This window comes from Cydia splendana, chromosome 6 (genome assembly GCF_910591565.1).
Source record: "Cydia splendana chromosome 6, ilCydSple1.2, whole genome shotgun sequence".
Lineage (NCBI taxonomy): Eukaryota > Metazoa > Arthropoda > Insecta > Lepidoptera > Tortricidae > Cydia > Cydia splendana.
Window position 1 is genome coordinate 1,342,235 of NC_085965.1, and position 18,025 is coordinate 1,360,259.

At 40.5% G+C, this 18,025-nt stretch overlaps 2 protein-coding genes across 2 annotated transcripts; both read right to left on the reverse strand.

Annotated features, from left to right (window-relative positions):
• Window positions 1-413: 413 nt before the first annotated feature.
• LOC134791227 (uncharacterized) lies at window positions 414-15,772 on the reverse strand. The gene is made up of 14 exons (XM_063762203.1): window positions 15,311-15,772; window positions 14,216-14,354; window positions 13,487-13,595; window positions 12,718-12,822; window positions 12,080-12,091; window positions 9,667-9,747; window positions 8,775-8,869; window positions 7,846-8,229; window positions 6,738-6,836; window positions 6,113-6,251; window positions 5,244-5,472; window positions 4,664-4,830; window positions 4,118-4,287; window positions 414-575 (listed from the first exon to the last, which is right to left on the reverse strand). The coding sequence occupies exons 1-14, from the start codon at window positions 15,352-15,354 to the stop codon at window positions 429-431; spliced, it is 1,920 nt and encodes a 639-aa protein (XP_063618273.1). The 5' UTR covers window positions 15,355-15,772; the 3' UTR covers window positions 414-428.
• A 1,200-nt stretch (window positions 15,773-16,972) lies between these two features.
• LOC134791818 (uncharacterized) lies at window positions 16,973-17,634 on the reverse strand. Its single transcript, XM_063762955.1, has 2 exons — window positions 17,474-17,634; window positions 16,973-17,383 (listed from the first exon to the last, which is right to left on the reverse strand). The coding sequence occupies exons 1-2, from the start codon at window positions 17,563-17,565 to the stop codon at window positions 17,080-17,082; spliced, it is 396 nt and encodes a 131-aa protein (XP_063619025.1). The 5' UTR covers window positions 17,566-17,634; the 3' UTR covers window positions 16,973-17,079.
• Between the last annotated feature and the right edge of the window lie 391 nt (window positions 17,635-18,025).

An 18,025-nucleotide genomic window follows, 5' to 3' on the forward strand; every position in this document is an offset into this window, starting at 1 on the left:
AGTCTATTGCGTACGCTCACCTACAACACTATATTCAGGTAGTTGCCTCAGTACGCTCGCTAACTCCATTATGATGGGGGTTGCCTCAGTAGTGTGGTGGGTGTTACCCTGTTGGTGTTGGTCGTTACTGTCCAGCGGTCAACATTTAAGCAGCCAAGGGCCACATAGTAGTTAACGAAGTTGACGCGAGCCGCACATTATTATTTATGACTTTATCAGACATAGTCGTTTGTCAATATTACATAGAAAATAGCCAGGGAGGCTCGCGGGCCGCAAGTGAGAGGTTCTTGTTGAGAGGGCCGCCTGTTGCCGACCGCTGCTATAGTCACCTAATCCGTTATGGTCGGGTGGTAGGCTCAGTCAGTACGCTCGCCTACTCTGTTATGTGTGGGTGTTGGGTGTGGTGGGTGTTACCCGGTGGGGTGTGGTCACGAGTGCGCGTGCGCCTGCGCGAGCAGCGCGTCGAGCTGCGCCTGCGCGGCGTGCGTGTCGGCGGCGGCCTGCGCCTGCAGCGACGACACCACGTGCTGCGGGATGTTGATCTGCACCGGCTGCATGTTCGAGCTCGTTGGCACCTGCGATTCATTAATCACTATAGGCTATTGAAACTAAAACAGATTAGGATTTGACTACAATTACGTTGTTCGTCCACATGGTACATATCCCTACATACAAGCTCTAATCAACCAATTTTAGATTGGCTATTTATTGTTCGGAAATACACATCGTGAGCTTTATCGGGTCATGTCATATATAGTTTGTCAAAGGACTGTCTCTTTTGAATCATAGACAGCGAGAATCATACTTGACCAACTATAGATGGAATGGATACCACATGATAGAAAATGGCAATTTGATTTCCAATTTAAACCCAAAACAGGAATTCAAGACCAAAAAAATTACGACAGATACGTCACTGTCAAAAGTGTCTGTCACTTATGTCACTGTAAAGTAAACATTTCAGGTTTCGCCAACCTTTTTGCAATATGCTTCTTTATATTGGCTTCACTATTGACAAATAAGGTTTTTTTGTCAAAAAAATGGTGCAAATTTCTGTCGCCGACTCTTCTTTTATTTTTAACAGGCAACTAACATCAAAACAATTGTTTCAAACCGAAACTCACGATTTCATTTCGTGTTATTTTTCATGAAAGATAAAAATTTAGATGCTAATGCATCTAGGGATAAAAAGAGTATTATTTAGAGTTAAATAATAAATTAAATTTAAAAATTACATCCGAGTTTCTTCTTAACTCCAGCTTGTAACCAAATGTTATGTTACGAATACCTGAAGTGTTGCAAGTGCGATAGAGTCAGACCGACCGACCAAAGTCTGCAGTGATTTAACACTTGCACTGCGTGGGCTATCAAAATCGCTGCAGACTTTTCTTGGTGTAACTCTGTCAGCTTTGCAACTAAAAATCACGGACGTTTATGTTTTTATTAGGATGGTTTGTATTTATGTAATAATAAATAAATACAATTACTTCTTTAAATCGTAGGATTAAAATTACCAATAAATAAATTATCGTAGCGCGTTTTTTTGTAAAAATGGAAAATACTATTGTACTAACATTTTATTCCAGAGGCAACCTTGTGGTAGATTTTTTGGTCTTGAATTTCAGTTTTGAGATTAGTGGAGTTGTAGGAATATTAAACGAACAACATAAATCAATACAAAGTAACGAAATATCTTCCAAACCAGTTATAGATATTTCAAATATAAAATACATACATGCATGCCCTAACTAATTTTGTGGTCCCTGTGAAGTGCATATTCCAAAATGCTAGACCTGCCAAATTAGGTAATCAATAATGTAATTTTGAATGGGATCACAATACATTAATGAGGATGATAATGGAAATATGCGTATTCAGAGAATGGAGGATTTATTAAAATTTAACATCATATACACCGTGTTTTTATTGAATTCCGTTAACTTCGGGGTATAGTTAAATACGTTTATAAGAACTAACGGGCATAGTTAATTTTCAAAAAAAAATTTTTTTTTTGTTTTCTTTTTTGTTTTTTTTTTTGTTTAAAAAGTAATTAAATGTAGCATATAGCGTTGTTGTAACACGGGCATTACATTTAACTCAACCAAACAATTGAAATCTGTGACATATCAATGTCATTTCGTACATCAATCGACCGAGATTGTACTTAAGTTTAGTAGCAAATGTATGAACTCATTCTAAACACTAATCAAGATGTAAGCCGGCCCTAAGGCAAGTGTACACGCTTGTAGAGGCCTTATAGGAAAAAAATAAATTATGGATTATCTCCGAAATGGACTTAATTAGAACATCGGTGTCTTTGAGAAAGTTACTTGATTTAAGCTCAGGAATGCACCCTTGAAATTAACGGAAATCAAAAAAAACACGGTGTATATAAAATTGAAAAACCAGAACGGGATAAAAAACGAGCGAAGAAGAGAGATGGCGCCTTACAAATTTCTAAAAAAGTTTTTGACACGTATCTAGAATACAACGCACGTATGATAAGAAAAAACTGTTTAAATCTATTATCTACATATGAGAATAAAACTAGAACATAAAAACTATCGCTTTCGATGCGTATTTAATTTACAATAAGGGGCTATTCATAAATTACGTCATTTCAAATTAGGGGGGGGGGGGGGTCTGGACATCGGATGACGGTAGCATGAAGTAGGAGGAAATGGGGTCATTTGATGCATGATTTTTGGATGATTATAGGGGGGGGGGTCCAAAATCGTCAAAAATCGATGACGTAATTTATGGACAGCCCCTAAGGAAAATAAATTTTCATAACAATCTTCATTTTACGATTTCGACCATTTCTCGGGAGCTCTCGGTTGCTTTCGTTTGGCGGTGCTACAGATTAGACCAAATAATCCGTAAGTTAAAGTAAACTAAATTATGTTTGTCATGTTGGTATACAGGTATTTCTGAGTTTTTTTACACGAAGTAAAATAAAAAGTGCTGCCAACCTCAACCTTAGTCCATAGCCCATACGAGTGAATTATGCCATTTATGACATATCAATCAAATTAATATTATCGTATGATTATCGTGTTAATAATTTGTATTTTATTGTTTTAAATTTCTTTATGAGTTATTATTATTCAGATTGATTTTCATGGCTCGGCAAACATTGTCATTCGTCCAGGGAAAGGGCTGCCGAGATGAGCCAAAAATACAAAGTTATAGAATGGGAGACGAGCGTACTTGGGACAACAAAATGGGAGACGCCCGATGGCGAGAGCTATCGCAAGATCGCAAGAAACATGACGTGATCTGGTATCGGAGGCCAGGTGAGTCCTTTGGATCGTTGCGTCACCTTAGCCTTAGTAATGTTAAGATCCAGAAAGGGAAATGGGGACTACCTACGTTTGTATGAAAAGGCGATTTATGGGTGGTGGTCGTCCATATTCGTGGCTTAAAGCGGAAAATAAGTAATCTAATGAACGTTTTTGCAACTAGGCTTACAACAATAAGTAATAATTTTATGTTAAAACAAGTTTTAAATAAATACCTACGTACGTTATAAGAAATTTTCGAATTAAGTTATCCAAATAACGGCTACCTACTTGACAAATAAGAAATCCTTATCACAGTTATAAACCCTGACAGGGTTGAATACATAATAATGTCGGTATTTAACTAAACATAAGACAAACTCTTTATTTCATTTACGCGAGCGGAGCTGCGGGCCCGTCTAGTATATGTATAAAGCTGACGAACATTGTTTTTAGAATCTGTGTCATTTTATTAAATAAAGTAATACTTTGATAATGACGATAAAACTGACTTCATTCGAGACAAAAAAAAATATCAGTTTTTAGGGTAACTGATACTTCCAGTTAACGTACAAAGTTCATTTAGAATCTTTTTCAATCGATAATAATAAAAAAAAAAATAGCAAGATCTGTTCATGAAATAAAGCACCGATTCCAGCGAAACAATCAAGTGCCGTATTAGCGTTTAGATATTCTTTACCGCGCTAGTCCAATTACTAAAGAATCGGGCCGCATGAAAAACAATCGCATACGGTCACTTCACCTCACCACAACCTCAGATATGAGACAAGACTCTAGCCGGCATGTGCATGTAGTTGAGAATATAATATACTCACGTGTATAGTGATCTCGGGCAGGATGGAGTTGTTGCCGGCGGAGGGGGAGGGGCAGGGCGCGGGGGAGGGGGTGGAGGCTGCCCCCGCCCCCCCTCCCTCCGCGTCGTCGCGCAGGCGCTTGCTCTCGTGCGAGCGCATGTGCTTGCGCAGGTGGTCCTTGCGGTAGAAACCTGGGAAATGCGTATTTTCTATTAGATTACCTTCTTATATTTAACTTTACAACTGTATTCAAATATTTACAGGAATCCGTAATTTTTCTAATAATTACAGGGAGAACACAATAAAACACTATCAATACTATCATGTTGTCCCTGTCACACGATGTTGTATAGCATTTTATAACAGCCAATGTGGGACGACCATGACATAGCACGCAAGTTTAACCTTTTCGACGCCGTGTCAAACACAAAAGCTGTCACGCGAACGCCACGTCACCGAAAGTTGCTCTGTAGTCTGTGAATCAATCTTTGACGTTGAACCTGCGGTGCGCATATATCGGTCATAGGCGTCCAAAAGGTTAAAAGCAAAATGAAAGAATGAATATACCTTTCCCACACTCTGGGCAGACTTCGGTCTTGACCCCGGAGTGTATGACGGTGTGCAGGTTGAGGTGCTCGCGCCGCTTGAAGCCCTTGCGGCACACGCCGCACACGTACGGCCGCTCCGGGTTGTGCCCTAATTTATGCCGCTCCAAGTGCTCCTTGCGTTTCAAACTAGAAACAAGAAAAAAAACAAAATAAGAATAAAATCAGTAACACAGCTTTTTTTTTCTAGGTAAGAACATGAGATGGCAGTCGCTTTGGTAAAAACAGGTCGCCGTGTCAATAATTGGGATCAGGTTGGACCCCAGGCTCCTATAGTGCTTAGTGGCATGGCAATGCCGATACAACGCCGAGAAGAAAGAAAATTTAACAAAGGATCGCTCTGTTCATAGAATCGCAAGCCACTATAGGTAACTCCAGGGTGCGTAGCCAACGTGCAACTGTCACTGTCGCATTAGTGGGGAAGAGTGATAGAGAGAGATGACTACGATACGCTACGGAGCGTTAACGAGTGGCAAGTTGGCTACGCGCCCAGATGTACTGTAAAGTAAGGGAGTCATCAATTCAGAAGTAGCACAACTCACCCGGCCCCACAGATGCCACAGATGAACCGCCTCTCGATCTCATGCACCGACAGATGCATCTCAAGCTGCTCCTTCTCAGGGTAGGCCATCTGGCACTGCGGGCAGCAGTAGATGGGCGAGCCGTCGGCCGCGTTGGCGATCACCACCTGCCCCGGCTTCGGTCGCGCGGGTTTCGGCGCTTTCTTTTTGTACTTTTTCTTCTTTTTCGGCTGTATTCTTAGGGAGCCGTCTGGAAATACAGAAAATTATAGAATGAATCGAGATAGAATACTGTACAAATTGGACAAAGAAATTGGACAGGTGGAATACCACCCTTAACACTCGTTCTTTCACGGTAGTCTTGGCCCGTTCTATTTGTAGGATCTCTCCAATTTTGTCCACGAAAGATCGTCTTAAACAAGTTTTTTATGAGTGCCGCCAGAAATTTATTTATATAACTTTATTACTTTAAGACAAAAACTAAAAGCATTTGTGAACAAATGCCTAATGCAAATTCTGCGCATCTTTTGGCCTAAATGGGTCACAAAGGCTCACTTATGGAGAATAACCGGACAAGCACCCGTACACCTTACACAAGGTGATCCAGATGCGGAAATGGCATTGGGTTGGGCACATCCTCAGGAAGCCTGACACCCACCTATCCAAAGTGGCCCTGACCTGGAAGATGCCCGGCAAACGGAAACATGGTCGCCCTAAATTTACTTGGCGCCGTCCCGTGGAGCAAGAGTTCGGTGTATTGGGGATGGGGTGGGAGGAGGCTACCCAAGCTGCCCAGGAACAGAGTCAGTGGAAGAATATGATTCGAACCCTACACCCCAGAAGGCAGCCACCCCTCAGCAGATAGTAACAGGATGAAAAGAAGAACATACCTTCTCCGACGACGGCCTCGGCCATGGGCTCCTTGTCCTGGTCCATGGGCAGCACCTCGATCTCCACGGCGGGCTCCTTCTTGGTGTCCGAGGGGTTGATGCGCAGGAACTGCTGCAGCGACACCGGCAGCGTGGGTTGCTGCACATGTAAACAACGGTAAACAAATATACAACCAACTCTATCTACGCTAGTAGTCAAATACCCTATTTTGAGAAGCTTCACGGGACTTTGATTCTTGTGGTCCAATCAAAGAAGATTCAACCGTTTAAATTTTAGAACTCACTCACATTCAGCCTAATTTAATTCACAGAGTTCAGAGGCCTTATCGTCTTATCAAGACCAGAGAAATTACTTTCAAAGGCAAAACATTGAATCTAAAAGTAAAGAGATAGTTTTTCTCCTAGTTTTTCGCTGCAAGTCGGACACATGTTATAGATCGGAGTTTCTCAAAGTGAGTAACAGGTTCACTACAAGCCAGTTACTCAGTAGTGACCCGCTTGTAGGAGTGTTCAAAAAAATTGTCAACCACAAAATTAAAGGTTCGAGAAACCTTGCAATGCAATAGATAACAATCCAGTAGTGAGAGTATGTGCAGTACTCTTGTTTTATTTATTTTATTTTTACCTGCGGCTGGAACTGATTGAAGTACTTGATGAGGTCCTGCTGCGTGCTGGTGATCTGCCACTGCATGTTCTCACTCGACTCCGTGCCCTGCGAGCTCTCCTATTAAAATACATTTCACATTTAAATTATCTGTGCAAGGCTTTTGTTGAACATAACACCCGTAGTTAAGGATTTCAATGAGGATAAGTATTCAAAGCATCAGCGAAATGGTTCCAAGTGACAGGTGAGGTTTCGTTAGCTCGAATACCAGTATTCAAATTAACCCATTGAACGCCACGCCTGTCGTAAAAAATACAACACTTTCATATTCATGGAATTCAAAACTTAAAGCTCACAGCAAAAACAAAATAACTGGTATTAACTCACATTTATAGACGGGTCTATCGCGAATTTATTTTATTACCCCAAACTTTTTCGTACACTTTTCGTCGTGTAGTTGCACAAATCTCTGTTTTGGCATTTTGCTGGGACATCAGTTAGCCGCGAACACGACCAGTGAAACCTGTGTCGAAACTTCGGTAAATGAAGGTAATAAAATAAATTCGCGATAGACCCGTCTATAAATGTGACTTAATATGTGTTCAACACGCTAAAGTTTTAAGTATTATAAAATAACTGGTGCAGATAAACTATAACAACCACGTTGTCTACCTTGCTAACGGCTTATAATATACACTGGCATTTTGAACGTCCCCTCACTGCTCGTTGTTAATCGAACTAAGATTCTGACAATCTGTAGTCAACCTGCCGCTGCGGGGTGAGATGATTCGAGGCGGGGGTGGAGCGTGACAGGGATGAACTATTATTACTTACTGCTTATTGTCACAAGTAATACAATGAAACCGGTGCCTATCTCGTCGCATAATAATTGATTATCCTAATGTAATGTTACGCATACAACTCTTTTCGCATAATTTTTCTCCAGCTGATACTGAAAGTATTTTGCATAGGTTGTGTAGAATAGGGTAGGTTAGGTTTGTTTTATAATTTTTCAGAAATGTTAATAGTTTCAGCACAGTAACAATTATGCGAAAGGAGTTTTATGCGTAACATTACATTAGGACAGTCAATTATTATGCGACCCAATAGCGACCCCAACGTAACTTACGTCATCGTTGGCGTTGTCGTCGCACTCCTCCTTGATGACGATGTTGGTGACGCCCTGGTTGTTGTTGGTGATGGTGTTGTTGTTGTTATGTCTGGTGTGATCGTGTAAAGAGCAACTTACGTCATCGTTGGCGTTGTCGTCGCACTCCTCCTTGATGACGATGTTGGTGACGCCCTGGTTGTTGTTGGTGATGGTGTTGTTGTTGTTATGTCTGGTGTGATCGTGTAAAGAGCAACTTACGTCATCGTTGGCGTTGTCGTCGCATTCCTCCTTGATGACGATGTTGGTGACGCCCTGGTTGTTGTTGGTGATGGTGTTGTTGTTGTTCAGTTTGGTGTCCTCGGGGCCGTTGATCACTATCTGCTGGTTCGGCGTTATGAACACCTGCAAATTTATCAATATATCAACTAACAAGTAACCTTACGGGTTTTTGTATAGGGAACATGCATGAACTGTAGAGGGCAGCACCTGCATATGACGGTCACTAGGTGGCAAGCCCTCTAAAGCTCATGGTCTGTAGAAGTGTAGAATTAAGCTTTAAAATATCAATGATTTGCTACATATGATACATAAAGCGATTTTCGCGTTTTTCACTTAAGTTTTAAACCTTATATATTGCCATCGGACTTAAAGTTAGATTTTAATTTGTATTGACTAAAAACTATGGCCATACAATACAACGCATGATGTATAAACAGCAACACTTAACTGTCCATTGGTGGACCTTATGCCTATAGTAATAAAGTCGACAGATGGACAGAGTTGACAGTGTGGGCGCTGGTACTTTAATATAGATCTTGACAGTCTGTCTCTTACAATCGCGCTTACATTTGCTCTATCACGTGGATAACAGCATCCATCATACGCCCGCAGATATCAAACTGCGGCTGCAATATTCTGGTATAGGAATGTTCTTGTTCTGCGTGTACCTGGTGTTGGATGGTCTGCTGGATCTGCTCCTTGTTGTCCTGCATCTGCTGGACCAGCTGCATGTCTTGAGGCAGCGCCGCCAGCACCTGCAGCCCTGTCGAAAACCACCACACTATTACATGCAAGAATTACGGGCAATTTCAACCGGTCTGGCCTAGTGGGTAGTGACCCTGCCTGTGAAGCTATTGTCCTGGGTTCGAAAGGGCATTTATTTGTGTGATGAACACAAATATTTGTTCGAGTCATGGCAGGCGTGGCTCACTCCGCGATTTCGTAGCGTCGCTGCAAGTACATGCGGCCACACCAATTTTGGTGTATAGCAGTATTAGTTGCCGCGCACCGCTATAGAACGGACGCCTGCTCGCGCGTGCGCCACCTGGCGGTCATATCTGTCGTAATAGACGCGTTTTGTTAGAGAGTGAACCTTCTGTACCTAGTACTATTATTTATTCTGTGGTCATGGGTATTTTCTATGTATATAAGTATGTATTTATCTATATAAGTATGTATATCGTCGCCTAGCACCCATAATACAAGCTTTGCTTTGGGGCTAGGTTGATCTGTGTACGATGTCCCCTAATATTTATTTATTTATTTACAAGGAATGTATGACATATGTATCTGCGATAGCCAGCAAAATTTTGGCAGTTAAATGCGTACCTCACGCGCCGGCATACTAAAATCTAAGTTGATTGCAATCCTCATGAACGCTTGTTAAGGGGCCCACAGATTACTAGTCCGCCGGACGATATCAGCCTGACAGTTGTTCGGAGCTGTCAAATGTTGCGTTTAACTGACAGGCTGATCTCGTCCGGCGAACTGGTAATCTGTGGGCCCCTTGATCAGGATTGGGGCCTGACATGGGTGTTGAGAGTGCGAGAGTATCCTCACCTTCAGGCAGCGTGTTGCCGAGCACCTGTATGCCCGCCTCGTTGTTGTCCGGGGAGTACGCCACCGTCAGCACCGCGCCGCCTGCAACAATCACGAACCAATCATGTAACACCCTCTCTCTCATCTTGTTTTTTTTTTTTAATTTATTTAACAGAACACAAAGTACAGTGTTACCTATAATTGGCCTGATGACAGTAACAAAGAATCATGGAAATAATGGTAAGTATCAAAGAAACATATATGTTAATACGATTCTAAAAAATGGCCCAATCTCAGTATAAACATTAGGATTATTAATATATTCAATAAAATAAAAGTGCAAAATTCTCCAATCGGCCATTTTGACTGAAACGCGAATCAGAAGCGAGCTAAGAATTGACGTCATCAATCCATGACATATTTCTTAGAGCAACATAGACAACCTCATTGACTGTAATCCATTACGTCCTCACCAGAGTTTGGAGGTTAAAAAAAAAAATATTTCGCCACTAAACATTTATTACGCCCAAAAAATATGATTACACAATATAAAGTAAATATTTATTTGTTATTATATAAATAAAATGCTAAATAATACGATATTTCACCAAAAAACTTTTTAAATTATTTGGCTGAATGGAACTATCATTGCCATGTTGGCTGTCGTAACTAGAAAAAATTAATAATTAAAAAGTAAATCCGGCGCTCGGTGATTTTCACTCAAAATTTACATGTATCAAATAATTCATCTTAAATTGCAACCGTGTGAGAGTTTTTGTATAAAACAAGTTATTGTGAATTTTTTTTGTAATGTATTTATCATCCCTAATTGTAATATATGGTGCTGAATTAACTATATCATTCGGATTCAAGGGAAATTCGAAACTGTAAGTATGTAAACAATGTCTACCACCCTACCACCAACTAATTTATGACGTCACAAATGGCGTGCGAGGCGTTTTCGCGCGAGGTTTAAACTAGCTATAATAAAATGCAATTATTTATGTTAAATCTTATGAGTATAGCTGAAATATTGTGTTTTTCGGAACCAATACAAGTGTACCGACAATATTAAAAGGGATTTCAAAATTTGTCATCAGGCCAATTAAAGTTACGCCAAACTGTAAAACAGTTTGTTGGCGATGCGCTCAACTAAACTAAAAACAACAACAGCGAGCGTTTCTGAGCGTTTATTCCGGTTGCATCCTACACTATTGCTTCCAAGCCCAGGGCCCTTTTACTGCTTTTTCCCCCTGACCGTAAATACTGCAATTTAAATATGAAATGTGAGTGCATGGATAAATGTGAATATTCGTAGACGGCCGGAATTTGACGGACGAGAATGTCAAATAATTAGCGTGTGCCATAACCATTACTATACTTATACTACGCTGGTTATACAGTATGCACGCAGAATATAAAAAACTAACTGACTACACTTCTTCACGGTCGTGACCTCATGTCAGAGGGACGTGACCCCTATGGGGTATTCTTGCTACCACTGCTCTCCAGGCCTCTCGATCTTCGGTCATCTGCATCGTTGCCTGGAGCGAAGTCTGGGTAATATTTTGGAGCACATCTGACCATCTACTGGGTGCACGCCCTCTACTCCTTCGTCCGTCGACACTCCCTACTCTACACTACTTTCTTCAATATTACAGTTCTTGCTTGAAATAAAAAATGGTGCCTGCATGCAATAGTAAACTGTATAGTAATGAAATAAACAAGTGTCAGCCGCATGTAATCAATTAATCATTGCATAATACATTGTGCATCTAACCACGCACATTTCTGAAGGTATGTAAAGAACAAAATTTACATTGTATACTACAGTACTGCCACATATTCGTACATTTTTCAGTGTAAGACTGTAAGTGGCTACTAGAACCAGTTCTACTAAACGCAATGGTCACAATGTGCGGTGCAATTTTATGCAAACAATGATATAAGGTGCAGGGGGCCAATTTCGACAGCGAGATAATTTCAACTAATCGAAATATCTTCCATGTTTTATATTATTAACTAGAGTGCCATGTATGTCCAGATAGCGAAAAAGAGGTGTTGTGCGTGACTCTAGTTAATAATGTAAAACATGGAAGATATTTCGATTAGTTAAAATCATCCCGCAGTCGAAATTGTCCCCCTGCACCTTAGTCTTTTTAAACGTATTTAAGAAAACAGAATTCTTTAAGAATTCTAACCTTAAAGATAGTCTATTTTCTTGTAAATAAAATAACCAGAAATAATTTAATACAAATTTTCATCTATTACTTTTTTTATTTATGATAAATTCGAACTACAAACACGGTACAAAAGTGAAGTTGAATAGATTAAGAAATAAGAACAAATCCTTTGTAATTACAGTGCTTGGTAAAAATGTGACAAGATGCAAAATCGAGCTCGGTCAGACTTACCAACGCAATAGTCTACTTACCTCTAAGAGCGACTATGGACATGGGAAAATGTTGAATTAGTTTGGACACCATTCTTACACAACGGCCTTTTAACCATATACTTAAGGATCTAAGCTAAGTAACTGTAGAATTGTTTTTGTGTGCGGTATTTAGTCTAATATTTGTGTTATTGACTCTCCGTTTACTACAAGGTGGCCGGTTGTATTAGATAATTAGTTATTTACGATACATGTGCGAAAAATAGGAAATTCGCAACGAGTGGCGAACTTTAAAACACGTGTTTTAAATCGACGCGAGTTGCGGAATACCTTTTAGCACCACGCAAAATAGGCACAATGGTTGTCGATTTGCGGAAAATGCCCAGTATAACTAACCTTTTCGCACGTGTATTGTACGTTTTACAGTACATATGGCCCTTCAAATTTTCGCCATACGCACGTATAGTGCTAGTTACCGCACTAGGGTGGTAATAAACTATTTTAAACCGCTCGTTGCTCCAAAGAACAATGACAGTGATAATGTGCAACAGTGACAGTTGCGTTTGGTTCGCCACGGAGCGTAAGCGATTGGCATGTCCAATCCAAGTCTCAATAGATATGGGTCATATGGGTGTAGGTGTTTTGGTGGGTTTGACAGAGGTGTGTGAAACAGGCGTTACCTTGTTGGAAGCCCTGGATGGGGATCTGCATCTGGTACTTGGGCTGCTGCTGCTGCAGGATGTTGGGGCTCAGCACCTGGATCTGGACGGTTTGCTGCGGGTCGCCTGCACACACACAAATATATCCAGGTGAAGATAATTAACATTGTGAGGAAACCGGACTAATCCCAACAAGGCCTAGTTTCCCATCTGGATTGGAAGGTTAGATGGCAGTCGCATTCGTAAAAACTAGCGCCTACGCCAATTCTCGGGATTAGTTGCCAAGCGGACCCCAGGCTCCCATGAGTCGTGGCAAAAAGCAGGGATAACGCGAGGAAGATGACGATGAAAATAATATTCGACGCAGTTGCGTAGAATGATGATTATTGATAGTGCAAAAAAGTAATAAATACCAGACAGATAAAGTGAATAACTTTTGTATTTACAATATTAGCCGTTGCTAATATCCTTAAAAAAATAAAAAAATAATCCTTATTCATGAATAAGTGACGATACAGGTTGAATTTTTTGTGAGTTAGTTTGCCTCTGCCCTCATGAACCCAAAAAACAATCGATTGAATTCTGCAGCTTTCTGTCTAATATTTCCATCCTCTTGTGACCAAGTGTTAAATAATAAGTAACTGGGAGTGAATGCATCCTTGTATCACAACCCCGCCGCTACAGAGACACCACGGCACACGGTGTATGGCAGACAAATCCGTCAATGTATGGCGGGGAATCAGACAGAAGTGTGTTTACCGGATTAGCGGTTTTGCTTAAAGTAACTAACCCGGCTTGGCCCCGGGCAGGGAGATGGGCAGCGTGATGAGCTGCGGCGCCTGCAGCCCGTCCGCGCGCACGTACTGCACGCCGCCGTCGCTGCCCACCATGCCCACCACCTGCAACCATATTAACAACAAGAAATGTAGAGATTTATTAAGAGCCTTTTACTGCTTATACTGATTAAATAAAATTTTTGGTTGGGATGACGTTCATAGTCGCCGTGGTCGAAATCGGCCGGGAGAGTATTTCGCTCTAGCAGTCAAAAAACCGGCCAAGTGCGAGTCGGACTCGCGCACGAAGGGTTCCGTACCATTTACGCAAGAAACGGCAAAAAAAAATCACGTTTATTGTATGGGAGTCCCACTTAAATATTTATTATATTCTGCTTTTAGTATCTGTTGTTATAAGCAACAGAAGTACATCATCTGTGAAAATTTCAACTGCCTAGCTATCACGGTTCATGAGATACAGCCTGGTGACAGAGAGACGGACAGCGGAATCTTAGTAATAGGGTCCCGTTTTTACCCTTTGGGTATGGAACCCTAAAGAGGAAGAGCTTTGTTCCTTCTGCTCTACTGACGTTCTGTAAATGGAGTATATGTAGACGGTCATACTTGATAGACGGTCTTTCTCACATTGACCGTAAGCAGAACAATATAGCAATATAGACTTGTTAGTGACATGGTGTTTTGTCCTCAAAGATAAACTAATGTATAGCATATATCAAATAACATACTTGTTGCAAAGTGCTTCCATTGCTGGTGACATTCTGCTGTAGCTTAGTAACCGGCAGTTGCCCGGTGGTGGTCACAAAGTGCGTGCCCGCAGCATTCGCTGTGGAGAATGCTGCGAAATTCATCTCCGAGTCTTCGTCACTGGAACATTGAAGGATGATGGTTATCTCTAATGTTTTCAGATAAAACAATGGAAAGTTCTTATTAGTTTTCAATTTTTCATATCCTAACACAGTCCAAGAGGACTAAGTACTGCAAAAGTTGAGGCAAGTTAGTGTTAATCTCTAACACTCTTGTGGCATTTGAGCAATAGGGAGATATGGACATTAATAGATAATTTTCGAATTTAGGTGTTTTCTGGTAGCTACAGTTGCCATCAGTGCAACCAAGGCGCTCAAAAATATTTCAACATGCAGTTTAATTAATACCTTGACGATAGAGGTGTGTCTAGATAGGTATTTGTGAGCACCCAACCAATTAGTATATTCTTGGCAAGTGTTTAATATTTTTATATGTATCCAGAATCACGTTGAAGCTTGTAAAAATAAATTATCTTGACTTGCCAAGAGTATATCATGTTATGCAGAAAATATTATTCAGTTTTTATGAATAAGTATGTACATATGTGTATGTGTAATGTTTAAAATTCTTCTGCGAGCCCTATATCCCTAATGAGGGATAAGAGGAATAGGTACATCATCGTCATCATGTTTAAAATATATTCTGAATTACCATTTCACTTGATATATAGAGTAACATATTTTTATTATTTCTATTCTTACTTAATGTTATGATTATGAATAATGAATAACTAGGCACCTGTGAAATAATTGGGGTTATCAAATTGCATAAATATTTCAATTGCCTTGTCATATACTGTGCAAGTGAAAGCAGGAAACATTTATCTAATGTAACATTTGTATCTGTGTATTTTAGATAATCTCAGTTCAAAAATATATTTTCATAAATAATTTCAATTATGATGAGCTGATAAATTTTGATTTAAAAAAATCACTAAGAAGAACTTAGGTAGGTAGGTAATTGGTGTTCCGTAATACCCATGATCACTACAAAAAAAGTGAAAACATCAATAATACCAAGAAGCATCATCTCTGGTAGGCATTTTCTGCATGTCACACATATCACCGTCGCCGTCGCGCGGGAAAAAACACTGTCCCACTTAAATCGATCCCCACGTCCCACTATCCCACCACTGGGGTCTGGACTGCTGGGATGGTAGATGGTAGGGCTACGGCATACCACTACCGGCCACCAAACGCGACACTACACTAAAATTTATTCAACGAGAGACGAAGAAAGTGGGTTAAAGAAAGTTTACTAGACAGGCGAGTTTGCTATACGCGGGACACTCTCATACTGTGTGCGTGTGTCTAACATGATACTCACTTTCTCTTTACTGAACTTTCACAAGACATACAAGGTGTGGCTCCGGTTCAGTGAGTGCAAACTTGCTTGTTGGGTAACTTGACGCTATTATTAGTTTCATGCATGCGAAAATGCGCATTTTTGTTGTGTTGCTAAACGTTTCTAGTGTAAACGCCTTCGTTATTCAAAGCAAGGACTTAAACTTTTTCAAACAATTAAGATTAGAAAGTTTTACAGTGGATGGTCGAAAACGAACCTACATGGCAGTGTCAATGACCTCAATACAGAATTAAAACCACAGTTTTCAGAATAACCGTAGGTTTACGTAGGTACCTATGATGCTTTGTTAGTTTTGGTAAACAAAACATTTTTGATGTTTATGCTACTGATCAATCAGATAACAAAGGTGACTTAATGAATTGGGCAGCATCAAGACAAAGGACTTGTAACAAAAATGGCCGTTCAAAGAATTTTTAGTTACGCAATTAACGAATACAAAGTACAAGGATTTTAATAAAACTTTTTGAAGTTTTGATTATGGTCGAGTGCGGGCAGTTCGCAAGAGTTGATTAACCCCTTCCAACTCCTTGCCGCCGGGCGAGTGCCCAGCACGCACGCGACGCATCCCCACCAAGGTGCGGGATCCCCTCCATGTACCTCCGAACACCAAATCACTCCCGCTCCCGACTCCTTCCTCCACCGCCAGGAAATCGCGAGAGGAGGGGTTGCTCCGGCCGTCCGGCACTCTGTCGACGGCACTATCGCGGCCACGCGCCTCGACTAACGGTACAATAAAGTACCGCTTGCCACAACACGATTCGGAAATAAGGTCACGGATATTCTCACGTAATAAACAAACACCAAAATAACACTTACCTCTAATAACTTTGGTATGGACACCAATGTTTTGTTTATAAGGTTCTGTCCGATCACAATTTAATTATTTCATTTAACAAGGGTATGTAAACAGCATCGTATCCTTTCTCTCAAATGGATTGAAGTCCGTCCGCCATTACTGTTATTGAGATTAGAAAATGTAACGCCAGAGGGCGTTTGACCTAAACTACCTACTCACACGCCATTGGCTAAATTTTCAAGTTCACAAGGTACCGTGAGGCGTTTTTTAATTTTTGTAAACACTTCCGCGTTTTTTAAAACCTTAACTAAAAAAAATTGTTCTGCATAAGCAGGAGGCAGTTATTTTGTAGAGTGAGAAGCCAATATCTACCCGCCCGTAACTATAACTTTCTCATTCAAGCAGATCTCGGTGTCCTAGTCTTGCACCACTATGATTATTGAGGCGTTTTTTTCCTTGGTTAACCTAAACGTGGTGATTGACAAAACACCTGAGCATTATAAAATTAGCAACAGGAATGTATTATAAGGTTTAATTTCATTAATTAATATTAATTATAAAGTTACATACATACTATGGCATGCTTCACAATAAATACACACAAAATGTACACCATCAGGACCACTAAAACGGGTACTGCTGCCCTGATCTTTGAGTTCTTTCTAAATGCAATTCAAACAACAGCTTGTTCTCATAGTAGTAACTGCTTTGGGCCGCACTTATTCCTGGATCATAACTAGGTCTTCTTTCGGAATCGGACGATGAACTAGATGAGGAGATTCCATTCTCGAGATTTATGTTATTAGCCATATTTGATTCTTGCGTCTGGGAGGCACTTGTGCTGGCAAGGTTGTTGTTTATATGCAAGTTATTTATCCTCTTAGATAGAGGCATAAATTCGCAAGTGTCATCCTCCCTTGCTCTTTTTCTGAAAATGGGAATTCCATAATTAATATAAAAGATAAGCAAACCTAAAGAAAGGTAACTACATTTTCGAGTGTAGTTGTATGATACTTACCTATTTTCTGTCATATTTCTGAAGATATAATTTCCATTGTTTGGTCCAGTACATGTGTTCCAGTTAAAGGACGAGATTTTTCCAAAAGTCATGGGCCCTTATCGTCTGCAGACAATATAAACAGCTGATTCCAAATTACGTTTGTAGTGACAAGTATGACAAATGCTTCCTTCATTCGTTTGTTCGTTTTTTTTAATGATTGCGACAACAGCGCCATTCCCATTAAGTTTGCTTCACACGATGGAGAAAAAAACCGGACAAGTGTGAGTCGAACTCGTCCACCGAGGGTTCCGTACCTTTTAGTATTTATTGTTATAGCGGCAACAGAAATACATCATCTGTCACAATTTCAACTGTTCATGAGATAAAGCCTGGTGACAGACAGACGGACGGACGGACCGACTAACAGTGAAGTCTTAGTAATAGGGACCCGTTTTTATCCTTTGGGTACGGAACCCTAAAAAACAAGTCTAAAACCCAGTGCGAGTCGGGCTCGCCCACCGAGGGTTCCGTACTTTTTAGTATTTGTTGTTATAACGGCAACAGAAATAC